General features: G+C 42.8%; 1 protein-coding gene across 1 annotated transcript in view; it reads left to right on the top strand.

Moving 5' to 3' along the window:
• The first annotated feature begins 3,976 nt into the window (after nt 1-3,976).
• LOC129811089 (TSC22 domain family protein 2-like) overlaps nt 3,977-26,030 on the top strand; it is a 78,825-nt gene continuing 56,771 nt past the window's right edge. Inside the window, exon 1 of the mRNA XM_055862248.1 lies at nt 3,977-6,318. Coding sequence (XP_055718223.1) covers nt 4,700-6,318 — 1,619 coding nt within the window. The 5' untranslated portion in view covers nt 3,977-4,699. The remainder of the gene's footprint in view (nt 6,319-26,030) is intronic.

A 26,030-nucleotide genomic window follows, 5' to 3' on the forward strand; every position in this document is an offset into this window, starting at 1 on the left:
TGCAGCATCCTTAGTACAACTCTCCCAGCTAGCACATAACGTTCTGAGAACCATATATTTCTTAGAGCATGGTGAGTGCAAAAAAAGTTTATATCTTGGTATTTTATTACTTTAACAGAATGTTACATTTCATTTCAATGTTGGTAATGTTCTAGGAGCGTTCTCCAACTGATTTGACATTGGGAATTTTTTCAAATAGTTCGGAGAACGTTAAGAAACAACATTCTTCTGTGGGAATTTCAGTACTTCAGCATAACGTTTAGTACAGGTTTCCACATAGTTCTATTTAAATTCATATTATCAAATTGTTCCAAAAACATTAAGAAACAACATTCTTCTTTGGGAATTTCAGTGATTCAGCGTAACATTTCCTACAAGTTACCTCATGGTTCTATTTAAAGTCATGTTCTCAAATTGTTCCGAGAACTCTAAGAAAACTTTCCATAAAAACTACAAGAAAACTTAAGTAATGTTCAGAGAAGGGTTTAAGAATGTTATTTTAAAAACATAAACATTATGTTCTCAGCATCAACAAAACACTTTCTATCCTCTATCTTGTTAAGTGTGTTGTGTTGGCCGCACCCACTAATTTGCCACACATGGTCTTAATAGGCTAAAATGAACAGCTTTGTTTGCGTAAATATTTTTTCATGCTAGCTCCAACCTCGTGGAGCAGTGTAGTAATTCCATGGAAGAAGAACAGATTATAGGTTTGAATCTCACTGATGCCGTGTCACAATAAAATGTTTTATGTGTTTGCATGATTAATCCCTAAATAAATGAATTTCTATCTGTGCTTGGAGTTTAAAAACAAGTTTACCCCAAAAAGGCTAGCAGTGTTACATTCAGTGAAAGTTTTAACGAACTTATTCAAAAACCTCCAAATAACTTTGTCAGAGAATTAATAAAACCTCCCAGGAAAACCTGCAAGGAACCATTGTAAAATATTCTCAGAACCTCCTTGCAACTTCAACATAACGTTCCCAGAACAGGCACAATTTTCTCTTCCACTCTCCGATTCTTTAGAAAAATAAAAATAAATTTTACCGGTCAAGAAACATACGGCTTCATACCCAGAGCCAATAGGAAACCAAAAACTTGCGTTACTACAACTTCCAAGGAACTAAATGTGCCAGCTGGCCTTGTACTGACATTCAAATCTGTTTCATGGCTAAGATGTTGGACTGAGAGTTGCAGGGACCACCACAATCAGGATATAAGTCCCATTCCAAATGTTGTACTAATGAAAGCACTCTTAGATTCCTTCAAATATCATCCATAAGGACCATATGCTTCATCAGGGCAAGTTTTGTTTAGGTTTGACTGTGACTATATTCAAATACTGTACATCAGAAAAGTTTAACTAGGCCTACGGTTGTTTTTTCTGTAAAATTAGTTTTCATTCACCACGCGCGGGAAGTAGTTTGGGGGTGGAGGTGCTGTTTATTTGTATTTATTCTGTTTTTTTATTTTTTCAAGGGGCGGTGCTCAACATTATTTTTTGCATGCGCTACAGACGCTATATCAGTCCGTTAATTCAGCACTATTAAAGAGAAAATGTTTTGTTTTTTTTCTTCAGATTTTTCAGGGGGTACTGCAGCATCCTCAGCACCCCTACTTCCAGCGGCTATGTTTACATCAGATGAATATCACTGATATTTGGCATACAATTATTTTTGTGCAATAGAATAGACATCAGCTCAGCTCAGCCTCATCACTAAGCTCGGGGCACTGGGTCTGAATCCCGCTCTATGCAACTGGGTCCTGGATTTCCAGACAGGCCGATCCAAATGATGAAGGTAGACAACAACACCTCCACCACGCTGATCCTCAATATGGGGGCCCACAACGGTGCATGCTCAGCCCCCACCTGTACTCCCTGTTCACCAATGACTGCTTGGCCACGCACGTCTCAATCATCAAATTTGCTGACGACACAACAGCCTGATTACGTACAGGAAGGAGGTAAGGGCCCTGGTGAAGTGGTGCCAGGAAAATAACCTCTACCTCAACGTCAATAAAACTGAGGAGCTGATCGTGGACTTCAGGAAACTTGTAAACTTGTAAGATGCAAGATGTAAGATGTGAACATGGTATTCAAACTGATTATAAGCTAAATTGATGAAAACAGTGAAAAAAAAGTACCTCATAATCACACCCTGTTATTTATGACCAGCAGATGTCACTAATGTGCATTGTGAACAGATAATGAAGCTTAGTGTTTTCGGGCACAATGGCTAGGGCTGCCTGCTCTGCCCCGAGAATATGGGGAGGAGCAGAAGGGCGAGAACGAAGAAGAAAAAACGCAAGGAAATCAAAAGATAGCAGTGGCAGCTGCACAGATCCAAAGGGCTTTTACTTCTCAAACACGGCAGAAAGCTTAAATGATGTCCCATCACCTTATTAATTCAGTAACTTACTTAGATAACTAGCAAGTTAAACTTAGGGGTTGCGTTAACGCAGAATTCTTAATTTTTCATGCAGGAAAAAAATATAAAACGTGTAAGAAATTTCTTGCTGCAGACCAATTTTGTGCTTCAGTTGCATTTCTCCACTTGGATGAAAATTCATGAATGGGCATTCTATCAGCAGACTGGTCTTTCTCTGGTATTTTCTTGGTGTAGCCAACCTACTTTTCTCCGGTAAAATTCAAGATGCACTTTAAGCGAAACATTAGGGAATGTAGCTGGATATATTATTTCTATGATAAACATTAGAAAATTCGTAAAAAAAAAAAAAAGCCTTATTTTTCATTCTAAGCTCATTTCCTTGTGTGGCTGCCATCCAAATAGCATTGCATTTCGTTGTCATCTGATGAAGATGAAGCTATTTTCTGCAGAATCTGTTGCACTAATGTATTTTCTGTGAAGGAAAACTATAGTTGCAAGTCCCTGATCCCTCTGTTTAAGTAAAAAAAAACACTGTTGACTTTCAATATAAAACACAACCCCTGTCAATAGACAGCTGGATTCACCAGCTCCCGCTTTCATCCATTTTGCTATTTTCAAACAAACCCTTGACTGGCTCAACCATTCTCGGTAACTATGGTAAGCTCATAAAGTAAAATAATGTGACAGGTGAAATGAAGAACGTGATCTGGTTTATCTCCTAACGTATTTCACAAGTTGACTACAGGTATTTACTTAAAAAGTAGCCACAAATGTACACATGTATTGATAAAACTTTCCAAATAGCCCTGTATAAGATATATACCGTATACCACCTAAGCATAAAACAAACACTTGCAAAGCATGCTAGTTATTATTCTAACGAGCTCTGCCTCCAAACAAGTACACAGTTGGTCGGTCAGGACCAGACCAAATCTGAACGAATCATAGACCTCTAGGCTGTTTCACAAGTTTGAACCGCACAGGACATTAGTTTTATTCAGTAGAGTACATTACAGTATAGTATAGTATGGTACAGTACAGAAGAGTTGAATTCAGTAGAGTACAGTTAAATTCAGCAGAGCATATTAGAGTAAAGTAGGGTACAATATAGTACATTATACTGTGCTGTACTCTACTGTACTGAACTACACGTTACTCTACTGAGCTCTATTGTACTGTGCTGCACTGTCCAAACTTGTGAAACATAGATGTCAATGATTTGTTTAGATTTATTCCGGTAGGACCTATTATTTGTTCAGATAATCTGAACAAATCATAGACATTTTTGGGAGAAATTAAGACCGTCTATGTGGACGTTGAAATCAAGACAGATCTGTATCTGACCCAATATTAACCAAACATAGATGTCTATGTCGGCAGAAATTTCACGAGCCTACCTTGGACAATTCAATTTTTTTCAAGACACAAGTGTCTGGGGATATTAAATGTGTTTTAGATACCTTATTCTTTCAGAATAATAGCAAATCACCGTGTCCCCTCCGAATGATTCACTTCTCCAATAATTTATTACGCCAATCATAGACAGGACGCCAATGCGCAACTCTCCCAGAGTGCTGTGCGTTTTTTTTTGCCATCTTGTCGAGTGGTGGAGAATGAGCAGAGCCATACTTGAGCTAGCCTGCTAGTAAGTGAATTTCAGTCACAGTAGGAGTTCTAAAGAGTGAGAGAACCCGAGGACGGGGAAGCTGAACTTTCTTCAATTCAGGAATTTATGTCTACCGTAGGAGGATATAGATTCCATGTGACGAGTTGAAGAAGGATATGGACTTGTTTATATGATGTCGTGCAGGCCGGTTCCTGTGTAGGGAGAGAACTAACGATAGCTATTTGGCTAGTTCGCTTTTAGCTACATTAGCTGGCTAGCTAGCTAAAAGGGAGAGTGGTGAAAAACGGGGCCCGCCAGTCAGACTGAAGTATCGGCAGAAGCCGGTGAGCAGTAACTGCGACAGCGGCCTGCTGGCAAATCCGGGGCCGTAAAAATACCTCACACGGGAGGCCAGGTCTGGAAGAACCGGAGGAGAGGAGACGGTGGTATCGGTTGACTTGTCACATTTCGTGCTGACGGAGACTAGCTAGCTAGTTACCTTGTCCGAGTTCAGAGGAAGTGTGCTTGTTCGTTTTTACACTCAGACACACTCTGCAACAGGAGAGGGGAGCAAGGAAGATGTCGCATACTTCTCTCGTTATAAACTGTGCGTTCTTTAGATAAGTTAGAAGACTAACTTATTGAGCTCATACTTAACACTTTAATCTGGAAATAGAGAGCTGGAGTGACTTCCAAAATAAACATGTCAAAAATGCCAGCAAAGAAGAAGAGCTGTTTTCAAATCACAAGTGTGACACAGGCTCAGGTGGCGGCCAGTAGCATCACGGATGACACCGAGAGTCTGGACGACCCTGACGAATCCAGAACCGAGGATGTGTCATCAGAAATATTCGACTTGTCCCGGGCCGATATTGACACGGGGGTATGTGACAGAAGTTCATCCGAGGAAACCTTAAACAACGTAGTGGAACTGGAGGCTGCTGTCATGGCGTTACATTTACCTCAAGAGCAAGAGGCTGCAACAGGTCATTTTAACGGGGGGCACGCTTTTAGAAGTACAGGCAGAAGTCATGTCAATCAAAACCTTTTAGGGGGTAGTGTGCCTGTACCAGCCGCGAGTAAGCCATCCATTCCAACCTTGGCCACTCAGCAGCCAACAACAGTCAATGCTGTCCCTGCTGCGAATGTCTCCCCAACAAGTGTGTCTCAAACGCCCCCAACTGCGTCTAGCACAACAACCACTGTAAGCTATAGTTCACGTTTCAGGGTCATTAAACTTGACCATGGTACAGGGGAGCCCTTCAGACGGGGCAGATGGACATGTACAGAGTTCTATGAGAGAGATTCTGAGGGCTCTGGCATGAGCAGGACTGTGGATAGCATAAAACACACTGTCACCCTTGACCACAATGCAGACCGGGACACTGGGCTTGGGGCCACAGGAGACTATGTGGTTGCTTCTAGTACCCTGTCCACACAGGCTCAAGAGTCCACAGGTGATAGTGGCTACTCCACTATCCACCATGGCCATCCTCCGGAGCCTCAGCAGCAAGGCTACTGCCTAGCGCCCGAAATAGGGAACGGGGGGAGTGCCTTCCAGCCCATGGGTTACTCAGCAGTTGTATCCCAGGCCCAGGTCAACGTTCAGCCCTCTGTCCCCCAAACACTTCACCCTACTGGCCTCAACGGGGTGCCCCAAGGTGGCATGCTGAAAAAATATCCTCTTATGCCTCTTGCCACGCAGGCCCAGCAGTTTGCCTACTCTGCTCATCCCTCTGGAACGCTCCCCAGTCAGCTGGACCCTCACCAGCCTCAGAGCTCCAGCACTCAAACCCTCCCTATGGCCTCCCTCTCTGTGGGGCCTCCTGCGAGCCAGGGCCCCTCGCCTGTCATCACCCCAGACGGCCCCAGTGCTCAGGTGCAGGGGTTGTTTGCTCAGGCCGGGGAGCTGACTGGGTCTCTGCACAGCGGTCCATCACCGATGGCCCCTCGCCTGCCCGGGCACCCTGTGAGTCAGCCCCTGCCTTCAGGTGGAGTGGGCAGTGTCCTCGTACCTTCCACAGCCTCCATTGTTCAGAACGTGCCTGCCACAGTGCCCAGCGCCACCAACACCCCCCCAGGCCCAGGAGGACTCGCCCAGGTAGTTTGCAGTGGGGTCACGGCGGGATCTGCTGGGCAGGGCCTTCCCGCAACCAGCCAAGAGGATGACAGCCGCAGGAGGTCGGACAACCTTCCTCAGCCCAACGCCACCCTGGGAAAAGATTTCATGAGGCCTTTCATCCCAGAGAGCCTGCAGCTGGCCAATCCCACCGTCAACAGTCTGTTCGGGATAGCCATTCCCATGGATGGGGATGAGGATGGGTAAGAAAGATGAATGTTTCAATTTCATTTAAAATGCCAGTGGCCACTCCCTATCTCAATGTTCAACCTTATTGTATTCTTTAGTGTACACACAAGGTGTTTATGCATTCACACTCAACAGGTGTCAATAGGCATCATGTTAAGATGGAAAAAAACAACTTTTAGAAAACTGATTAACACTGAGGGATTAGGTGAGTATCTGGAAGACTGCCATCATGTTTTACATCACATTCTGCAGCAATGCAGTCATACTCACTCGACATTGTGTAGTGAACACCTCCCCTTGCCAAGGCTGGTGTGAGGTATGCTATTCCTGGAATTGTTTAGTTGTATGTAAAACATGTTTTGCAGTTGTGTTCAGAGAGTAAATTTGGAGTTTGGCAGGCGGGAGTGCGGCTGGCAGGGAGGAGCATTGCGTCAGAGTGAAATGTCATGGGGTTTTAGTGTTTTTCATTAGTGCCCACAAACAGGGGGCACAAAATACGTGAGGATACGTGTGGATAGCTCACGTACTATGGATATGACCCTGTTCGAGAATTGAATTTCTTAAAGACCCGAAACATATAATCATTATGCTTAATTCTAATATAAAAATGTCCATTGTTCTGCATATCTAAGCATACCTCTTGAGCTCTCTGTATCCTACTTGACTAGTGGTTCTATTTTTAAAGAAACTAAATATCCATCTCTGCAAAAGCTGGATAAAAGATTTAAATGGTAGTCTTATGTGAGTTTTATTCTTCACAATTAGTTATTGCTTGGTTTTCTAAAGTCTACCAGCCTTGCCAGCAGGCATGCTAGCTAAGATAGTTAGAGACACAGGTGGCGAGTGAGTTGTTTTAAGTTTTGGGAAGATAATTTTGACCATAATAATGCACCATTATAATAAAGCATTCTGTGCGTTATCGCATTTGCAGACTTTTATGTAAGATGGCATACTGTTCCTAATGTCATGAGTAGATTGCATAGTCCTAATTTGGGCTAATAACATAACTCAATCTCTTTTTTTTAATTAACATATTTCATGCAAATCTACTACACTTTATATGACTGGATGGTGGAGACATTAGCAGAATATTTTATAATATGACAAAAATGACAGGGTAGCCTACTTTGCTGACACTGACAAACAGATGAATAAAAATGGCATTGTCTGATCCATCTCATAGTCCTACGAGAAGGGGAGACAAATACAATTTGACATCCATCTAACCTGGAAGAGGAAATTATTGTCCAAAAACAAACTTTCAAGTGGCATTGACCCACCAATGATAGAGTGAATATACGCACTCACCGGGAATATGATCGATACTCTCCACAGGTGCCAATAATATAGGCTATACTGTTAGCTCAATTAAGTTGAGAATTTCTTTCTTCTCTTTACAGCAATAGCCATTTGTTTTCCAAACTACGTTTTCCCGCGATTGTGTTTAGAAATATTGCGATATGCCTGGCTGGGCATCTACTTTTCACTGACAGTCGCAACTCGGTAATAATCTATTTGGTTTTTGCCGCTCGTGCTGCTGAAATTGCGTGCCCTTCCGACTGTAGACAATGCGATTTAAAACAATATATTTTTAAAGAAGCTTATGATCCTCTGTGTCTAAATCATACTTTCTGTTGTAGTAGCCTATTTTGAATGATTTAATTTATTTCTGTATTGACAGGAGTAGGCTAAATAATTTTGGCAATTTAATTCAGTTTACATTAGGGTAAGCTTAGCCTTATGGACGTCCCACCTATGGCTAGACAAGCTAGCTACTCTAACTTTATTGATAGCCTGAAATGGCTTCTTGGTAGCTAGCTATGAGGTTGGGAGGTTGGGAACCTATCTGGGATAGCTAAAGCCAACTTGATAAAGTTGCTAGTAGTATACAGAGAAACAACAAACATTTTTTACAAGACAAATCTGAGGGGGCACATGCTCTTGTAGGCATGACGCCTCCACCCACAAATACTGGATAATAACCCACTTCGTTGTAGACAATCAGTACCCCTTATTTACCACGTCTCCTTTTTGGGTTGAGGGCTCTCAAATAAATGACACTAAAAGTAATTGTTTTGCAGCTGACACTTTAACTGAAGTGAATACTCTCCTAGCATGTAGCCCTGTGTTTTGTTCTCTATATGGTGTAGAATATCTCCTGGCTCTCGTCCTAGCATGCCACCTCACCAATAACCACTTTTCAATTGTCTATAGTATAGCGGGGTGTGTGTGAAATGAGGTCTGATTGTATTGTCCCGATGCTATTTTCCTGAAACGAATCATTGTTTACCGAGAGACTTTGTTCCAGGCCAGCATCACAGAGTTGTTGGCATGATAAGGGAGAGAAGGGGGAATGGTGGTGGACAGATCGAGTTGTTGCCAGTGTGATGTCATCGGGGAACAGCCGTGCCCATTTCCTAATCGTTCTCTTATGTCGGCCATGACATCAGGGGAGCCCTGTGTAACCAGCACTACTTTTGACCAGAGCCCTACAGGGTGCCATTTGGGACACAGCCCAGGACAGGTTGTGTTGGAGGTGGAGTGGAAAGACAGAGGGGACAGGTGGCGATGATAGCCAATGGATCTGGGGCCCAGTTAGCTATGACATGACATGGCTCGATTGAGTCACCAGGCCTCGCCTCTGTCAACTGCCTCGATCGGTCCTGACCTGGGGTGGTTGATGTTGGGCTTTTTTCTGTCCTTAATCTCTCATTGTTCAGGCTGACTCTTGCTGGCTTTTACTCTCACTGTTTATAGACTCTTGGGGGGATCTCCAGAGGGTTCCTATAGATGCACACCAAAACACGTGTGTAGAATGTTCCTGTGCTGAAGTTTGGTTAACCTTGGAGTGTGTATGCTGGTAGGCTAGCCTATATTTGTTTATTTGGATCTCCATGAACTTTTGCAGAAGCAGCAGCTACTCTTCCTGGGGTCCACAGAAAAAGTAACAAAAACACTAATACACTGATGCCAAGAGTGTGCAAAGCTGTTATCAAGGCAAAGGGTGGCTATTTTGAAAAATCTAAAATATATTTAAATTAACTATTTTTTTGTTGTTGGTTACTACATGATTCCATATGTGTTATTTCATCGTTTTGATGTTTTCACTATTATTCTAAAATGTAGAAAATGGTAAAAATAAAGAATCTCTTGTGGTACTGTATATACGTTGCATTCAGAAAGTATTCCGAGCCCTTATTCTAAAATTGATTAAAAAATGTTTTTCTCTCAATCTACACACAATACCCCATAATGACAAAGTAAAAACAGGTTTTTATGCATTTTTGCTAATTTATAAAAAACTGACATTACATAATATTCAGACCTTTTACTAAGTACTTTGTTGACAGGGATTAGTCTCAAGTCTTCGGTATGACGCCATAAGCTTGGCACACATTTATTTGGGGAGTTTCTCTCATTCTTCTCCTCAGATCCTCTCAAGCTTGGTCTAGTTGGATGGGGAGCGTCGCTGCACAGCTATTTTCAGGTCTCTCCAGAGATGTTCGATCGGGTTCAAGTCCGGGCTCTGGCTGGGCCACTCAACGACATTCAGAGACTTGTCCCTAAGCCACTCCTGTGTTGTCTTGGATGTGTACTTACGGTCGTTGTCCTGTTCGAAGGTGAACCTTTGCCCCCAGTCTGAGGTCCTGAGTGCTCTGGAGCAGGTTTTCATCAAGGATCTCTCTGTACTTTGCTCTTGTTCATTCTGGCCAAAGAGTTCAATCTTGCTTTCATCAGACCAGAGATTCTCGTGGTCAGAGTCCTTTAGGTGCCTTTTGGCAAGCTCCAAGCGGGCTGTCGTGCCTTTTACTGAGGACTGGCTTCCGTCTGGCCACTCTACCATAAAGGCCTGATTGGTTGAGTGCTGCAGAGATGGTTGTCCTTCTGGAAGGTTCTCCCATCTCCACAGATGAACTCTGGAGCTCTGTCAGAGTGACCATCAGGTTCTAGGTCACCTCCCTGACCAAGGCCCTTCTCCCCTGATTTCTCAGTTTGGCCGGGTAGCCAGCTCTAGGAAGGGTCTTGGTGGTTACAAACTTCTTCCATTTAAGAATGATGGCGGCAACTGTGTTCTTTGGGACCTTCAATGCTGCAGACATTTTTTGGTACCCTTCCCCAGATCTGTACTTTGACACAATCCTGTCTTGGAGCTCTACGGACAATTTCTTTCGACCTCATGGCTTGGTTTTTGCACTGACATGCACTGTCAACTGTGGGACCTTATATAGCCGTGTGTGCCTTTCCAAATCATGTCCAATTAATTGATTTTACCACAGGTGGACAAGTTATAGAAAAATCTCAAGGATGGTTAATGGAACTAGGATGCACCTGAGCTCAAACTGTTTTTGCTTTGTCATTATGGAGTATTGTGTGTAGATTGAGGGGGGGAAATGATTGAATCAATTTCAGAATAAGTCTGTAACGTAACAAAATCTGGAAAAAGTCAAGGGGTCTGAATACTTTCCAAATGCACTGTATTTGTTATTTCTCAGCTCTCAATTTTGGGCTCAATAGCAACTATTTTACAACTAAGATATTTGATATGGCTTTGATATGCAGTGCGTGCGAAATACGCAGTGGCCATTGCGTTGGGCGCTAGGCTACAACTGCAACATTTTTTGGGACATTAAACATTTCTTAGATCAATACAAGGCTACTAGCAGTGGGTATTATATTTAGTTTGATCTAGCTAATATGTTTTTTCGTTTCCACTTACGTAGGTGGTGAATTAGCCCCAAATAAATTAGCCTATGATATTAGTGCACTTAAAGATACAGCCCAAAAAAATAAATATCTATCTATCTATATTTTTAAACATGCTTTAGCCCTATTTTAACATTAAAATATAACAAAAATACATTTAATTTTCATGCTTTATCTGATTAACCTTTCACGAGTATCTACCCCGGATCCGGGAGCACCCCCCAACCCCCCCCCACACTGATTAGCATCGCTAGCATAGCGTCACAATTAAATAGTAGCATCTAAATATCATTAAATCACAAGTCCAAGACACCTAATGAAAGATACAGATCTTGTGAATAAAGTCACCATTTCAGATTTTTTAAATGTTTTACAGGGAAGACAAAATATGTAAATCTATTAGCTAACCATGTTAGCAAAAGACACCCTTTTTCTTTGTCCACCATTTTTTCTCAACACCAGTAGCTATCACCAATTCGGCTAAACTAAGATATTGATAGCCACTAACCAAGAAAAAACCTCATCAGATGACAGTCTGATAACATATTTATGGTATAGGATAGGTTTTGTTAGAAAAATGTGCATATGTCAGGTATAAATCATAGTTTGCCATTGCAGCCAGCATCACAAATCTCACCAAAGCTCCTAGAATTACTACAGACAGCAACCTGTATTACCAATTTACTCATCATAAAACATTTCTTAAAAATACACAGCACATAGCAATGGACAGACACAGATCTTGTGAATTCAGACAACATTTCAGATTTTCTAAGTGTTTTACGGCGAAAACACAATAAATCGTTATATTAGTATACCACATACGCAAACGTTACCCGAGCACTGATTCTAGCCAAAGAGAGCGATATCATATCATCGCCAAAATATATACATTTTTTCACTAACCTTCTCAGAATTCTTCAGATGACACTCCTGTAACATCATATTACAACATACATATACAGTTTGTTCGAAAATGTGCATGTTTAGCCATAAAAATACGTGGTTATACAATGAAAATAGTAGCAAAACAAGCCTGGAAATGTCGGTCGCCATCTTTGAGTGATCTAGTTTAATCAATAGCTAATCATATACTTGACTAAAAAATACAGGGTTGACAGGAATCGAAAGACAAATTAGTTCTTAATGCAATCGCTGATTTACATTTTTTAAATTATCCTTACTTTTCAATACAGGTTGCGCCAAGCGAAGCTATACAAAACAAGATGGCGGCGTAAGCTTTAACATTTTTTCGACAAACACGATTTATCATCATAAATTGTTCTTACTGTGAGCTGTTCTTCCATCAGAATCTTGGTCAAAGAATCCTTTCTTGGGTCTAATCTTCTTTTGGTCGAAAGATGTCCACTTGTCCGTCGAAATGCCCACTAACGTACGACCGGGAGCCCGAAATGTGCCCAGCGCGTCAAAGTGCACAACAAAGCAATGCCTCAAAATCGCACTAAAAGGATATAAATTGCTATACAACGGTTCAAATTAACTACCTTATGATGCTGTTAACACCTATAACGGGTGAAAACATGACCGGAGAAATATTACTGGCTACACTAATGCTTGGAAAAAGAGCAGGGCGGTGTCCACCGCGCGTCCGGCGCAGCTGGAAAAGAGTTCCTACCTACAGGTTTTTTTCTTTTATAGTGGCTGTGATTGCGCAATCGATACCATTCAAAGCGTCATCACGTAAAGGCATCCAGGGGAAGACGTAAGCAGTGTCCGTATCCTCATAGCATTTACAGTGGCCTTTAAACTGACTCCAGATCAGGGGCCAAAATGTGTGAAATCTGACTCCATGTCAGGGAAATTGCTGTAGAATGAGTTCTGTTCCACAAATTCCAACGGCTATAGAAACTAGAGTGTTTTCTATCCAATAATAGTAATAATATGCATATTGTACGATCAAGAATTGAGTAGGAAGCCGTTTCATCTGTAGAGACAATTATGCTAATTTGAAACAGCACCCCCTATAGTCGCAAGAAGCTAACTTTGTAGGAAATGACTTGACAGTCCATATTCATGAGAAACAACTGTAGATATGTTATCTTATAAAAAAACAACACTGAAAATAACTACAATTAAAAATAAAAAGTGCCTCTGAAACTGTATCACTAACCCTGTTTTACAAAATGACCTCAAACGGTGTGTTTCCTAGAGTAATGTTGATTACTATTTTAGAATGTGCTTTTTAAATAGTGTGTGTACTGTTACTGCACTAAGCAGACACGGTAACCTTTTCACTTAGCAACTACACACTTGTATCTAACTTATTATAACGGCATCAGACATTTTTACTGTGGAATTTTAAGGTTATTGATACAGCAAATGGCCCATTCAAAATGTTCAATTCCATCCTCATGGAACGACCCCTGACCTCTGTGTAAAATATGAAGACCTAATAGTAGATCTGTTTTGGATCTGGGAAGTAGTCCTAAAATGGTGTTTACAGTAGCTTAACTGTATCTCTTTCCAAGTTCAAGATAAGTTCAACATTTTCATTTTGAATGGCCGTTTGCCATATTAATAACCTTAAAATTCCACAGTAAAAATGTCTGACACTTAAGTTTTAGCTACAAGTGTGTATTTCAGCTTCCACGGACAAGGGTCCCTCTAAGAAAAACAACTCTCAAGGCAAAACAACAATGTTCTTGTTTGAGTCCATACTAACCCAGTTTACATTTGGAATTGAATTAGCCCCATAGTGTGTCACAGGCGGTTCCCAGAATGTTGACCATGTACAAACAACTGTGCCTGTTGGCCAGGCATCTCTCTCTTGCTGTCTCCCTCTTGCATTCTATCGCTCTCTTGCTTTCTCTCACTCTTCCTTACACACCTTCTTTTCATAGTGGTTACAGTATGTGAAGTATCTCTGTGCTTCATTTCAAAGGGAAGTCTCAAGACCGAAGAGAAATTGTCAAGACCTTGTTATCGTTCTCGGCCCACTAACCAAGTGGACGACTGTTCTCCTGACGATGACTAATGGACCCCTTCAGATTCTTAGAAATGTTCAGAGAGTCCTTTGGGTGTCCTCTGACCTGTACTAGCCTATGTCCTGGGCTGCTTGTTTTTTTGTAGGTTACATCAGATGACTTGACCGAGTCTCATAAGTTCACCTACATATTTCAGAAATGTAATTTGTATTTCATTACATTGGTTACGATCATGGCTCGAGACTTAACTTTTCCCATCACAGTCCCAGAATTTTCCCAAAATACAATTTAAACCGTCCCAAACTGAACATGAACTGTCCCAAATTAATTTAATAAATAAAAAAATATATACACACACACACACACACTACCATTCAAAAGTTTGGGGTCACTTAGAAATGTCATTGTTTTTGAAAGAAAAGCAAAACATTTTGGTCCATTTTTAAAATAACATCAAATTGATCAGAAACATTGTTAATGTTGTAAATGACTATTGTAGCTGTAAACTGCAGATTTGTTGTGTGGAATATCTACATAGACGTACAGAGGCCCATTATCAGCAACCATCACTCCTGTTCCAATGGCACGTTGTGTTAGCTAATCCAAGTTTATAATTTTAAAAGGCTAATTGATCATTAGAAAACTCTTTTGCAATTATGTTAGCACAGCTGAAAACTGTTGTTTTGATTAAAGAAACAATCAAACTGGCCTTCTTTAGACTAGTTGAGTATCTGGAGCATCAGCATTTGTGGGTTTGATTACAGGCTCAAAATGGCCAGAAACAATGAACTTTCTTCTGCAACTCGTCAGTCTAATCTTGTTCTGAGAAATCAAGGCTATTCCATGCCAGAAATTGCCAAGAAACTGAAGATCTCGTACAACTCTGTTTACTACTCCCTTCACAGAACAGCGCAAACTGGCTCTAACCAGAATAGAAAGTGGCCTCGGTGCACAACTGAGCAAGAGGACAAGTACATTAGTGTCTAGTTTGAGAAACAGACGCCACACAAGTCTTCAACTGGCAGCTTCATTAAATAGTACCCGCAAAACACCCGTCTCAACGTCAACGGTGAAGAGGCGACTCCGGGATGCTGGCCTTCTAGGCAGAGTTCCTCTGTCCAGTGTCTGTGTTCTTTTGCCGTCTTACTCTTTTCTTTTTATTGGCCAGTTTGAGATGTCTTTTCCTTTGCAACTCTGCCTAGAAGGCCAGCATCCTGGAGTCGCCTCTTCACCCTTCTCCCCGATTGCTCAGTTTGGCCGGGCTGCCAGCTCAATGAAGAGTCTTTTAGTTGTTCCATACTTTTTCCATTTAAGAATGATGGATGCCATTGTTTTCTTGGGTATCTTCAATGCTGCAGACCTTCAATGTTGCAGATCTGTGCTTAATTCTGTCTTGGAGCTCTATGGGCAATTCCTTTGACCTCATGGTTTGGTTTTTGCTCTCACATGCGCAGTTGACTGTGGGACCTTTTTATATAGACAGGTGTGTGCTTTCCTAATCATGTCCAATCAATTGAATTTACCACAGGTGGACTCCAGTCAAGTTGTAGAAACATCTCAAGGATGATCAATGGAAACAGGATGCACCTGAGCTCAATTTTGAGTCTCATAGCAAAGGGTCTGAATACTTATGGAAATAAGGTATTTTTGTTTTATTTTTAATAAATGTATATTATAACTTTGTTACTATGGGGTATTGTGTGTGTATATTGATGATGAAAAAAAATATTTAATTCATTTTAGAATAAGGCTGTAACTTTACACATTTTGCTAAGTATTCAAAAGGTCTGAATGCTTTCCGAATGCACTGTAAGTCCGAAATGGAAGGGAAACAAATTGTCACCTATAGCACCGTAGACTCCACTGATCAGCCAAAACAAGCTCAATATCTCAATGCATGCAACACAATCCCTATTTAATATATATTCACCTGTATTGTGAGTAGGCCTATGCCATCTTAATTTACCCAGTTTGTCAAGAGATTTACCATTCAAATACAATTACTTTCATGGTTATGTAGTTCGATTGGTAAAAACAAACTCAAACGTATTGTTTTGATTTTTCAATTGATGCATTATTGTGTAACTGGCTGTCTCTGGGAAATTGTCAGATTTTTCAAATTTAATATTGAATATCGGCCTCCTTGACAACCCCCCCCCCCACCCCCCCTCAAAATCGGTATTGGCTCTAAAAAAAAAATCCATATGGGTCATTCTCTACTTCCTACGGCAGCTTGTGAATCACTCAGGGCCTCTGATGGGACTCTCCTCCATGCAATTCCATGTCTCTGAGCGGCCCTCTGTTGTCATTGAATGAGATCATTTGGATGATCTCGGATTTTACAGAGCATCGCTCTGTTCCCCCAATGTGCCGCCTCCGTGAGGTGTCTTCAATAGACTGGTTTAATGGTAGGCCTTCTTGTGTTAGGGCTCTCCATATGTTCTGAGGAACAGGGCTTGGATGTTGAGCCAGGTAGGCTGCTGCAGAGAGCTGCTGTGTTTGTCTGGATAATCTCTTCTGAGAGATTTACCCATACACAATCCAAATTGTCTTTCAAATAAACCAGGGGCTGTTTCCCCCTTTGGCTCTTTCAACTCTAAACAGGCTCCTCTTTAGGCCTTGCTCCTGCTGGATGTGCCCTTGCCGCACTTGGTTGTGAGACAGTGGAGGTTTAATTTTTGCCGGGCCCAGCTATGGCACAGTCAGGCTGAGGTTTCCCATTGAGGGTGGAGGAATTGAGTTACCCATCCGTGGGAACACCTGTATCCCCTTCCATATCCAGCCGAAGGACCACTTAAGGCAGGTTGACTATTTTAAGAATGCGCTGGGTAAAGGTAGCAGCTGATACAGGGGGCAGGTGTCCCGGTGAGGACAAGGATAGGGCAGAGAGACTTGAGGTTCCGGTTTAGACAATTAGATTTTTAAAATTTTCATCAGGTTTAATTTCCATCGTTGATTCCTTAGTGTGATTAAAAATTTAACAGGATATGCAAAACCAGATTAACATATTTTCATATAAAGAATCCACATTATCATATTGCATATAATTTTTATTCTTATACCATAAATTCCCCCCGAAACAAAATAGGTTCATTATAATTTCATGATTACATCATTTTAATTCATATCCAAAGGGTATCCACACAAAGCACCGATTAGTGTCACCTCGTTAGTCAGTGTGTGTTACACTTGTGCTGGTTGCCATCTCGTTAGTGGGAAGGGGTTTCACCTATGCTGGCCCAGTGCTCCAGTTGTCTTGAGAGAGGTGGAGGGTCTACACCTTTTAGTTGGCGCTCCCTATTTTGATTTCTAGACAAACAATCCTTTCTGTTATCTGATTTTGCTCCACCTTTTTGGTTTGCTACCTTTCTTTACGTTTGGTGTGGGTTTTAATTTAGTTTGCCTGTTCTTGGGCAAATGTAGTGGGTGCTCATGGTGGGTGTCATTTTAAATCAAATCAAATGTATTTATCTTACATCAGCTGATATCTCAAAGTGCTGTACAGAAACCCAGCCTAAACCCCCAAACAGCAAGCAATGCAGGTGTAGAAGCACAGTGGCTAGGAAAAACTTCCTAGAAAGGCCAAAACCTAGGAAGAAACCTAGAGAGGAACCAGGCTATGAGGGGTGGCCAGTCCTCTTCTGGCTGTGCCAGGTGGATATTATAACAGAACATGGCCAAGATGTTCATAAATGACCAGCATGGTCAAATAATAATAATCACAGTAGTTGTCGAGGGTGAACCTCAGGAGTAAATGTCAGTTGGCTTTTCATAGCCGATCATTGAGAGTATCTCTACCGCTCCTACTGTCTCTAGAGAGTTGAAAACAGCAAGTCTAGGACAGGTAGCACGTCCGGTGAACAGGCAGAACAGTTGAAACTGGAGCAGCAGCACGGCCAGGTGGACTGAGGACAGTAAGGAGTCATCATGCCAGGTAGTCCTCAGGCATGGTCCTAGGGCTCAGGTCCCCCGAGAAAGAGAGAATTAGAGAGAGCATACTTAAATTCACACATGACACCGGGTAAGACAGGAGAAGTACTCCACATATAACAAACTGACCCTAGCCCCCCGACACATAAACTAATGCAGCATAAATACTGGAGGCTGAGACAGGAGGGGTCAGGAGACACTGTGGCCCCATCCGATGATACCCCCGGACAGGGCCAAACAGGCAAGATATAACCCCACCCACTTTGCCAAAGCACAGCCCCCACACCAATAGAGGGTTGACTTCAACCACCAACTTACCATCCTGAGACAAGGCCGAGTATAGCCCACAAAGAGCTCCGCCACGGCACAACCCAAGGGGGGGCGCCAACCCAGACAGGAAGACCACGTCAGCGACTCAACCCACTCAAGTGACGCACCCCCCCTAGGGACGGCATGGAAGAGCACCAGTAAGCCAGTGACTCAGCCCCTGTAATGGGGTTAGAGGCAGAGAATCCCAGTGGAGAGAGGGGAACTGGCCTGGCAGAGACAGCAAGGGCGGTTCGTTGCTCCAGAGCCTTTCCGTTCACCTTCACACTCCTGGGTCAGACTACACTCAATCATAGGACCTACTGAAGAGATGAGTCTTCAATCAAGACTTAAAGGTTGAGACCGAGTCTGCGTCTCTCACATGGGTAGGCAGACCATTCCATAAACATGGAGCGCTATAGGAGAAAGCCCTGCCTCCAGCTGTTTGCTTAGAAATTCTAGGGACAATTAGGAGGCCTGCGTCTTGTGACCGTAGCGTACGTTTAGGTATGTACGGCGGGACCAAATCGGAAAGATGGGTAGGAGCAAGCCCATGTAATGCTTTGTAGGTTAGCAGTAAAACCTTGAAATCAGCCCTTGCCTTAACAGGAAGCCAGTGTAGGGAGGCTAGCACTGGAGTAATATGATCAAATTTTGGGGTTCTAGTCAGGATTCTAGCAGCTGTATTTAGCACTAAGGAGAGCATTGCAGTAGTCTAACCTAGAAGTAACAAAAGCATGGATACATTTTTATGCATCATTTTTGGACAGGAAGTTTCTGATTTTTGCAGTGTTACGTAGATGGAAAAAAGCTGTTCTTGAAACAGTTTTGAAATGTTCGTCAAAAGAGAGATCAGGGTCCAGAGTAACGCTGAGGTCCTTCACAGTTTTATTTGAGACGACTGGACAACCATCAAGATTAATTGTCAGATTCAACAGAAGGTCTCTTTGTTTCTTGCGACCTAGAACAAGCATCTCTGTTTTGTCTGAGTTTAAAAGTAGAACGTTTGCAGCCATCCACTTCCTTATGTCTGAAACACAGGCTTCTAGCAAGGGCAATTTTGGGGCTTCACCATGTTTCATTGAAATGTACAGCTGTGTGTCATCCGCATAGCAGTGAAAGTTAACATGATGTTTTTCAATGACATCCCCAAGAGGTAAAATAAATAGTGGAAACAATAGTGGTCCTAAAACGGAACCTTGAACACTGAAATTTACAGTTGATTTGTCAGAGGACAAACCATTCAGAGACAAATTGATATCTATCCGACAGATAAGATCTAAACCAGGCCAGAACTTGTCCAGGTAGACCAATTTGTGTTTCCAATCTCCAAAAGAATGTGGTGATCGATGGTAACAAAAGCAGCACTAAGGTCTAGGAGCACGAGGACAGATGCAGAGCCGCGGTCTGACGCCATTAAAAGGTCATTTACCACCTTCACAAGTGCAGTCTCAGTGCTATGATGGGGTCTAAAACCAGACTGAAGCATTTCGTATACATTGTTTGTCTTCAGGAAGGCAGTGAGTTGCAGCGCAACAGCTTTTTCTAAAATTTTTGAGAGGAATGGATGATCCGATATAGGCCGATTCGTTTTTTTTATATATATTTTTTTTTTAGTGAGTTTGGTACACATCCGGTGGATAGAGAGCCGTTTATTATGTTCAACATAGGAGGGCCAAGCACAGGAAGCAGCTCTTTCAGTAGTTTAGTTGGAATAGGGTCCAGTATGCAGCTTGAAGGTTTAGAGGCCATGATTATTTTCATCATTGTGTCAAGGCTACAGTTGTTTTAGGCTACAGTTTTTGTTACTAGTCAAGTTTCAGTGGGGAAAGGGTTGTACATCTGAATGCCTTCAACTGAATTTAAACCAACCCCTTTGAATCAGAGAGGTGCGGGGGGCTGCCTTAATCGACATCCACATATTTAATATGACCTTGAAATCATCATCCAATGTCTCCTGGCTTTCCAGTGATTAAACCACACTAGAAAGGTCATTCAAACCCTTCAAAGAAGTGTTACTTTATTAGATTATGTAAAAACAGTCAAAACATTTCATACATTTCAATTTCCAGGTTCACAGTAAGTTTCTCCAATACATTTTTTTATCTGAATACTTCGCATGTTCAATTAAAACTCAGAAAATAAAAACTTCAGAAAATTCTGTATGTGTGCCTTTTTAAGATGCCTCGGCACTAACCCAAATTCAAAACCAGTACATTTGTGTGTGTGGTAAACCTTATGGCAAAAACAAACAAAAATGGGATTGATTTGCACTTTTCGCACCGAAGTATGTTCATCTCTTGGAGACAGAACGTGTCTCCTTCCTGAGCGGTATGACGGCTGCGTGGTCCCATGGTGTTTATACTTGCGTACTATTGTTTATACAGATGAACGTGTGGTACATTCAGGCATTTGGAAATTGCTCCCAAGGATGAACCATATATTTTTCTAAACCTCTACTTCAAAATACTCACCTGCAACCCGCCTCACCCAATGTGGTGTGGATCTGCTTTTTTTCTAAAGTATCTTTCTTTACTTCGGAACTGGAATCCCCCAACAGAAGCTAGCCAGTTAACTAGCTAGTAGTCAACTAACCACTGCTAGCGGTCATCAGCTAACCTTTAGCTTGGAAATCTCTCGCCAGTTTGCACAATGCGATTCAAACCAGAGCTTACCGGACCTATTTTCTCTCCATATCCCCGGATTCCTACCACAAGTTTATTTGTCACATGCGCCGAATCCAACAGGTGTAGACCTTACAGTGAAATGCTTACTTACAGGCTCTAACCAAAAGTGTAAAAAAGGTATTAGGTGAACAATAGGTAAGTAAAGAAATAAAACAACAGTAAAAAGACAGGCTATATACAGTAGCGAGGCTACATACAGACACCGGTTAGTCAGGCTGATTTGAGTTAGTATGTACATGTAGATATGGTTAAAGTGACTATGCATATATGATGAACAGAGTAGCAGTAGTGTAAAAGAGGGGATGCTGGGTGGCGGGACACAATGCAGATATGTGCGGGAGCACTGCTTGGTCTGCCCAATTGAGGTAGTATGTACATGAATGTATAGTTAAAGTGACTATGCATATATGATAAACAGAGAGTAGCATCAGCGTAAAAAGAGGATTTGGGGGGGGGGGGGGCACACAATGCAAATAGTCCGGGTAGCCATTTGATTACCTGTTCAGGAGTCTTATGACTTGGGTGTAAAAACTGTTGAGAAGCCTTTTTGTCCTAGACTTGGCACTCCGGTACCGCTTGCCATGCGGTAGTAGAGCAAACAGTCTATGACTGGGGTGGCTGGGGTCTTTGACATTTTTAGGGCCTTCCTCTGACACCGCCTGTTGTCAAGATCCTGGATGTCAGGATAATGTCAGACAATAATCACTAACCAGAACAGCAATGGACAAGGCATATTGACATTAGGGAGAGGCATGTGTAGCCGAGTGATCATAGGGGTCCAGTGAGTAGATTAGGCCTCCTGGAGACAGCGATTCGGCGATTCAGACAGCTAGCAGGCCGGTGCTAGAGGAACGTCGCGACGGAGGAGATCTATTATAGCCTCCTCGTGCAGTTACTACAGTAGACGAGTCGTGATGTATTAGTAAGGTTCCGTGTAGCAAAGGGGCCCAGTCCAATTGGCAAAATAGGTATAGTGGCCGATGGATCTATTCAGCTAACAGTCCAAAATGCTCTAGAGAGTTAGCTGGCCGCGGCTAGCAGGCTAGCAGATGGGCATTCAGGGGACGTTGCGACGTAGGAGCCAGTTGAGTAACCCCCCTCGAGCAGATTACGTCGGTAGTCCAGTCGTGAAGGATCGGCGGTGCTCCGTACCCCGTATCGGCAGTAAAAGGGGTCCAGGCCAGTTGGCAAAATAGGTATTGTAGCCCAGGAGTGGCTGATGGACCTCTTTAGCTAGCCGGGAGATGGGCCTAGCATGGGCTAGCTCCAGGCTAATTGGTGCTTGCTTCGGGACAGAGACGTTCGCCAGGAGTAGCCACTTGGATTGCAGCTAGCTAGCTTTTCTATAACAAGGAGGACGCACAAGACATTCTCCAAACATCCCACAGGGCCGACATCCCCGTTATTTGCAAGAGGAAGCGACACAGGTACAGCGGACAAAGAGCCGGACACCTGGTCAGGACCCGGAGAAGGAGAGTGGGAAAGCTGCCGTTACCGTCAATACTACTCGCCAACGTGCAATCATTGGACAATAAATTAGACGAGGTACGATCACGAATATCCTACCAACAGGACATCAAAAACTGTAATATCCTATGTTTCACGAAATCGTGGCTGAATGACGACATGGATATTCAGCTAGCGGGATATATGCTCCACCGGCAAGATAGAACAGCACACTCTGGTAAGACAAGGGGGGGCGGTCTGTGCATATTTGTAAACAACAGCTGGTGCATGAAATCTAAGGAGATTTAGATTTTGCTCGCCTGAAGTAGAGTATATTGTGATAAATTGCAGGCCACACCACTTGCCTAGAGAGTTTTCAGCTGTACTTTTCATGGCTGTTTATTTACCACCACAGACAGATGCTGGCACTAAGACCGCACTCAGTCAGCTGTATAAGAAAATAAGCAAACAGGAAACCACTCACCCAGAGGCGGCGCTCCTAGTGGCCGGAGACTTTAATGCAGGGAAACTTAAATCAGTTCTACCAAGTTTCTATCAACATGTTATGTGCAACCAGAGCGGAAAAAAATCTAGATCACCTGTACTCCACACACAGACTGGATGTGCCCTCCATTTGGTAAATCCGACCACAACTCTATCCTCCTGATTCCTGCTTACAAGCTAAAATTAAAGCAGGAAGCACCATCAATAAAAACGTGGTCAGATGAAGCAGATGCTTAACTACAGGACTGTTTTGCTATCACAGACTGGAACATGTTCCGGGATTCTTCCGATGGCATTGAGGAGTGCACCACATCAGTCACTGGCTTTATCAATAAGTGCATCGAGTACATCGTCCCCACAGTGACTGTACGTATATACCCCAACCAGAAGCCATGGATTACAGGTAACATTCGCACTGCGCTAAAGGGTCGAGCTGCCGCTTTCAAGGTGCGGGACTAACCCGGAAGCTGGCAATAAATCCTGCTATGCCCTGCACCGAACCATCAAACAGGCCAAGCGTCAATACAGGGCTAAGATTGAATCATACTAAACCGGCTACGACACTCGTCTTATGTGGCAGGGCTTGCAAACTATTACAGACCACAAAGGGGAGCACAGCCGCGAGCTGCCCAGTGACACAAGCCTCCGTAGCCGACGTGAGTAAGACCTTTTAAACAGGTCAACATACACAAGGCTGCGAGGCCAGACGGATTACCAGGACGTGTGCTCCGGGCATGTGCTGTCCAACTGGCAGGGGTCTTCACTGACATTTTCAACATGTTCCTGATTTGAGTCTGTAATACCAACATGTTTCAAGCAGACCACCATTGTCGCTGTGCCCAAGAACACAAAGGCAACCTGCCTAAATGACTACAGACCCATAGCACTCACATCCATAGCCATGAAGTGCTTTGAAAGGTTGGTAATGGCTCACATCAACACCATTATCCCAGAAACCCTAGACCCACTACAATTTGCATACCGCCCAAACAGATCCACAGATGGTGCAATCTCTAGTGCACTCCACACTGCACTTTCCCACCTGGACAAAAGGAACACTTATGTGAGAATGTTATTCATTGACTACAGCTCAGCGTTCAACACCATTACTAAGCTTAAACCATGTGACATCACCTGGTTTAAATGTGTCGAGAGACAATATCTCTCTCATCATCACTCAATGCCTAGGTGTATCTCCAATGTACTTACATCCTACCATACCTTTGTCTGTACATTTAGCCTTGAATCTATTCTATCGCACCCAGAAACCTGCTCCTTTTACTCTCTATTCCGAACGTACTAGACGACCAGTTCTTATAGCCTTAAGCCGTACCCTCATCCTACTCTTCCTCTGTTCCTCTGGTGATGTAGATGTTAATCCACGACCTGCAGTGCCTAGCTCCACTCCTATTCCCCAGGTGCTCTCATTTGTTGACTTCTGTAACCGTAAAAGCCTTGGTTTCATGCATGTTAACATTAGAAGCCTCCTCCCTAAGTTTGTTTTATTCACTGCGTTAGCCCACTCTGTCAACCCAGATGTATTAGCCGTGTCTGAATCCTGGCTTAGGAAGACCACCAAAAACCCTGAAATTTCCATCCTTAACTATAACATTTTCCAGAGAGAGTCTGCAGAGTTCTGTCATACTATCCAGGTCTGTACCCAAACAATTTGAGCTTCTACTTTTAAAAATCCACCTTTCCAGAAACAAGTCTCTCACCGTTGCCGCTTGCTATAGACCATCCTCGGCCCCCAGCTGTGCCCTGGACTCCATGTGTGAATTGATTGCCCCCCATCTATTTTCAGAGCTCCTGCTGCTAGGTGACCTAAACCGGGACATGCTTAACACCCCGGCCATCCTACAATCTAAGCTAGACGCCCTCAATCTCACACAAATTATCAAGGAACCTACCAGGTACAACCCCAAATCCGTAAACACGGGCACCCTCATAGATATCATCCTATCCAACTTGCCATCTAAATACACCTCTGCTGTTTTCAACAAGATCTCAGCAATCACTGCCTCATTGACTGCATCTGTAATGGGTCTGCGGTCAAACGACCACCCCTCATCACTGTCAAACGCTCCCTAAAACACTTCAGCGAGCAGGCCTTTCTAATCGATCTGGCCCGGGTATCCTGGAAGGATATTGACCGCATCCCGTCAGTAGAGGGTGCCAGGTTATTCTTTAAGTGCCTTCCTCACCATCTTAAATAAGGATTTCCCATTCAAAGAAATTTGAACCAGGAACAGATATTGGTTCACTCCAGACCTGACTGCCCTTGACCAGCACAAAAACATCCTGTGGCGTACTGCATTAGCATCAAATAGCCCCCGTGATATGCAACTTTTTCAGGGAAGTTAGGAACCAATATACACAGGCAGTTAGGAAAGCTAAGGCTAGCTTTTTCAAACAGAAATTTGCATCCTGTAGCACAAACTCAAAGTTTTGGGACACTGTAAAGTCCATGGAGAATAAGAGCACTTCCTCCCAGCTGCCCACTGCACTGAGGCTAAGAAACACTGTCACCACTGATGAATCCATTATAATTGAGAATTTCAATAAGCATTTTTCTACAGCTGGCCATGCTTTCCACCTGGCTACCCCTACCCCGGTCAACTGCCCTGTACCCCCACAGCAACTCGCCCAAGCCTCCCCCATTTCTCCTTCACCCAAATCCAGATAGCTGATGTTCTGAAAGAGCTGCAAAATCTGGACCCTTACAAATCAGCCGGGCTAGACAATCTAGCCCGCTCTGGACTCGCTCTTTCTAAAATTATCTGCCGAAATTGTTGCAAACCCTATTACTAGCCTGTTCGACCCCTCTTTCGTATCGAGATTACCAAAGATTGGAAACTGCCGCGATCATCCCCCTCTTTAACCTGTTTGGGCTGCAAGCCCGAAATCGGACGAAAATGACAACAGCTGCAGGGCGCAAAATTCAAAATCTATTTTTTTAAAATATTTAACTTTTACACATTAACAAGTCCAATACAGCATTTTTATTTATTTATTTATTTAACCTTTATTTAACCAGGTAGGCAAATTGAGAACACGTTCTCATTTACAATTGCGACCTGGCCAAGATAAAGCAAAGCAGTTCGACACATACAACAACACATAGTTACACATGGAGTAAAAACAAACATATAGTCAATAATACAGTGAAAAAAATAAGTCTACAGTATATACAATGTGAGCAAG

This window comes from Salvelinus fontinalis, chromosome 14 (assembly GCF_029448725.1).
Source record: "Salvelinus fontinalis isolate EN_2023a chromosome 14, ASM2944872v1, whole genome shotgun sequence".
Taxonomy (NCBI): Eukaryota; Metazoa; Chordata; class Actinopteri; order Salmoniformes; family Salmonidae; genus Salvelinus; species Salvelinus fontinalis.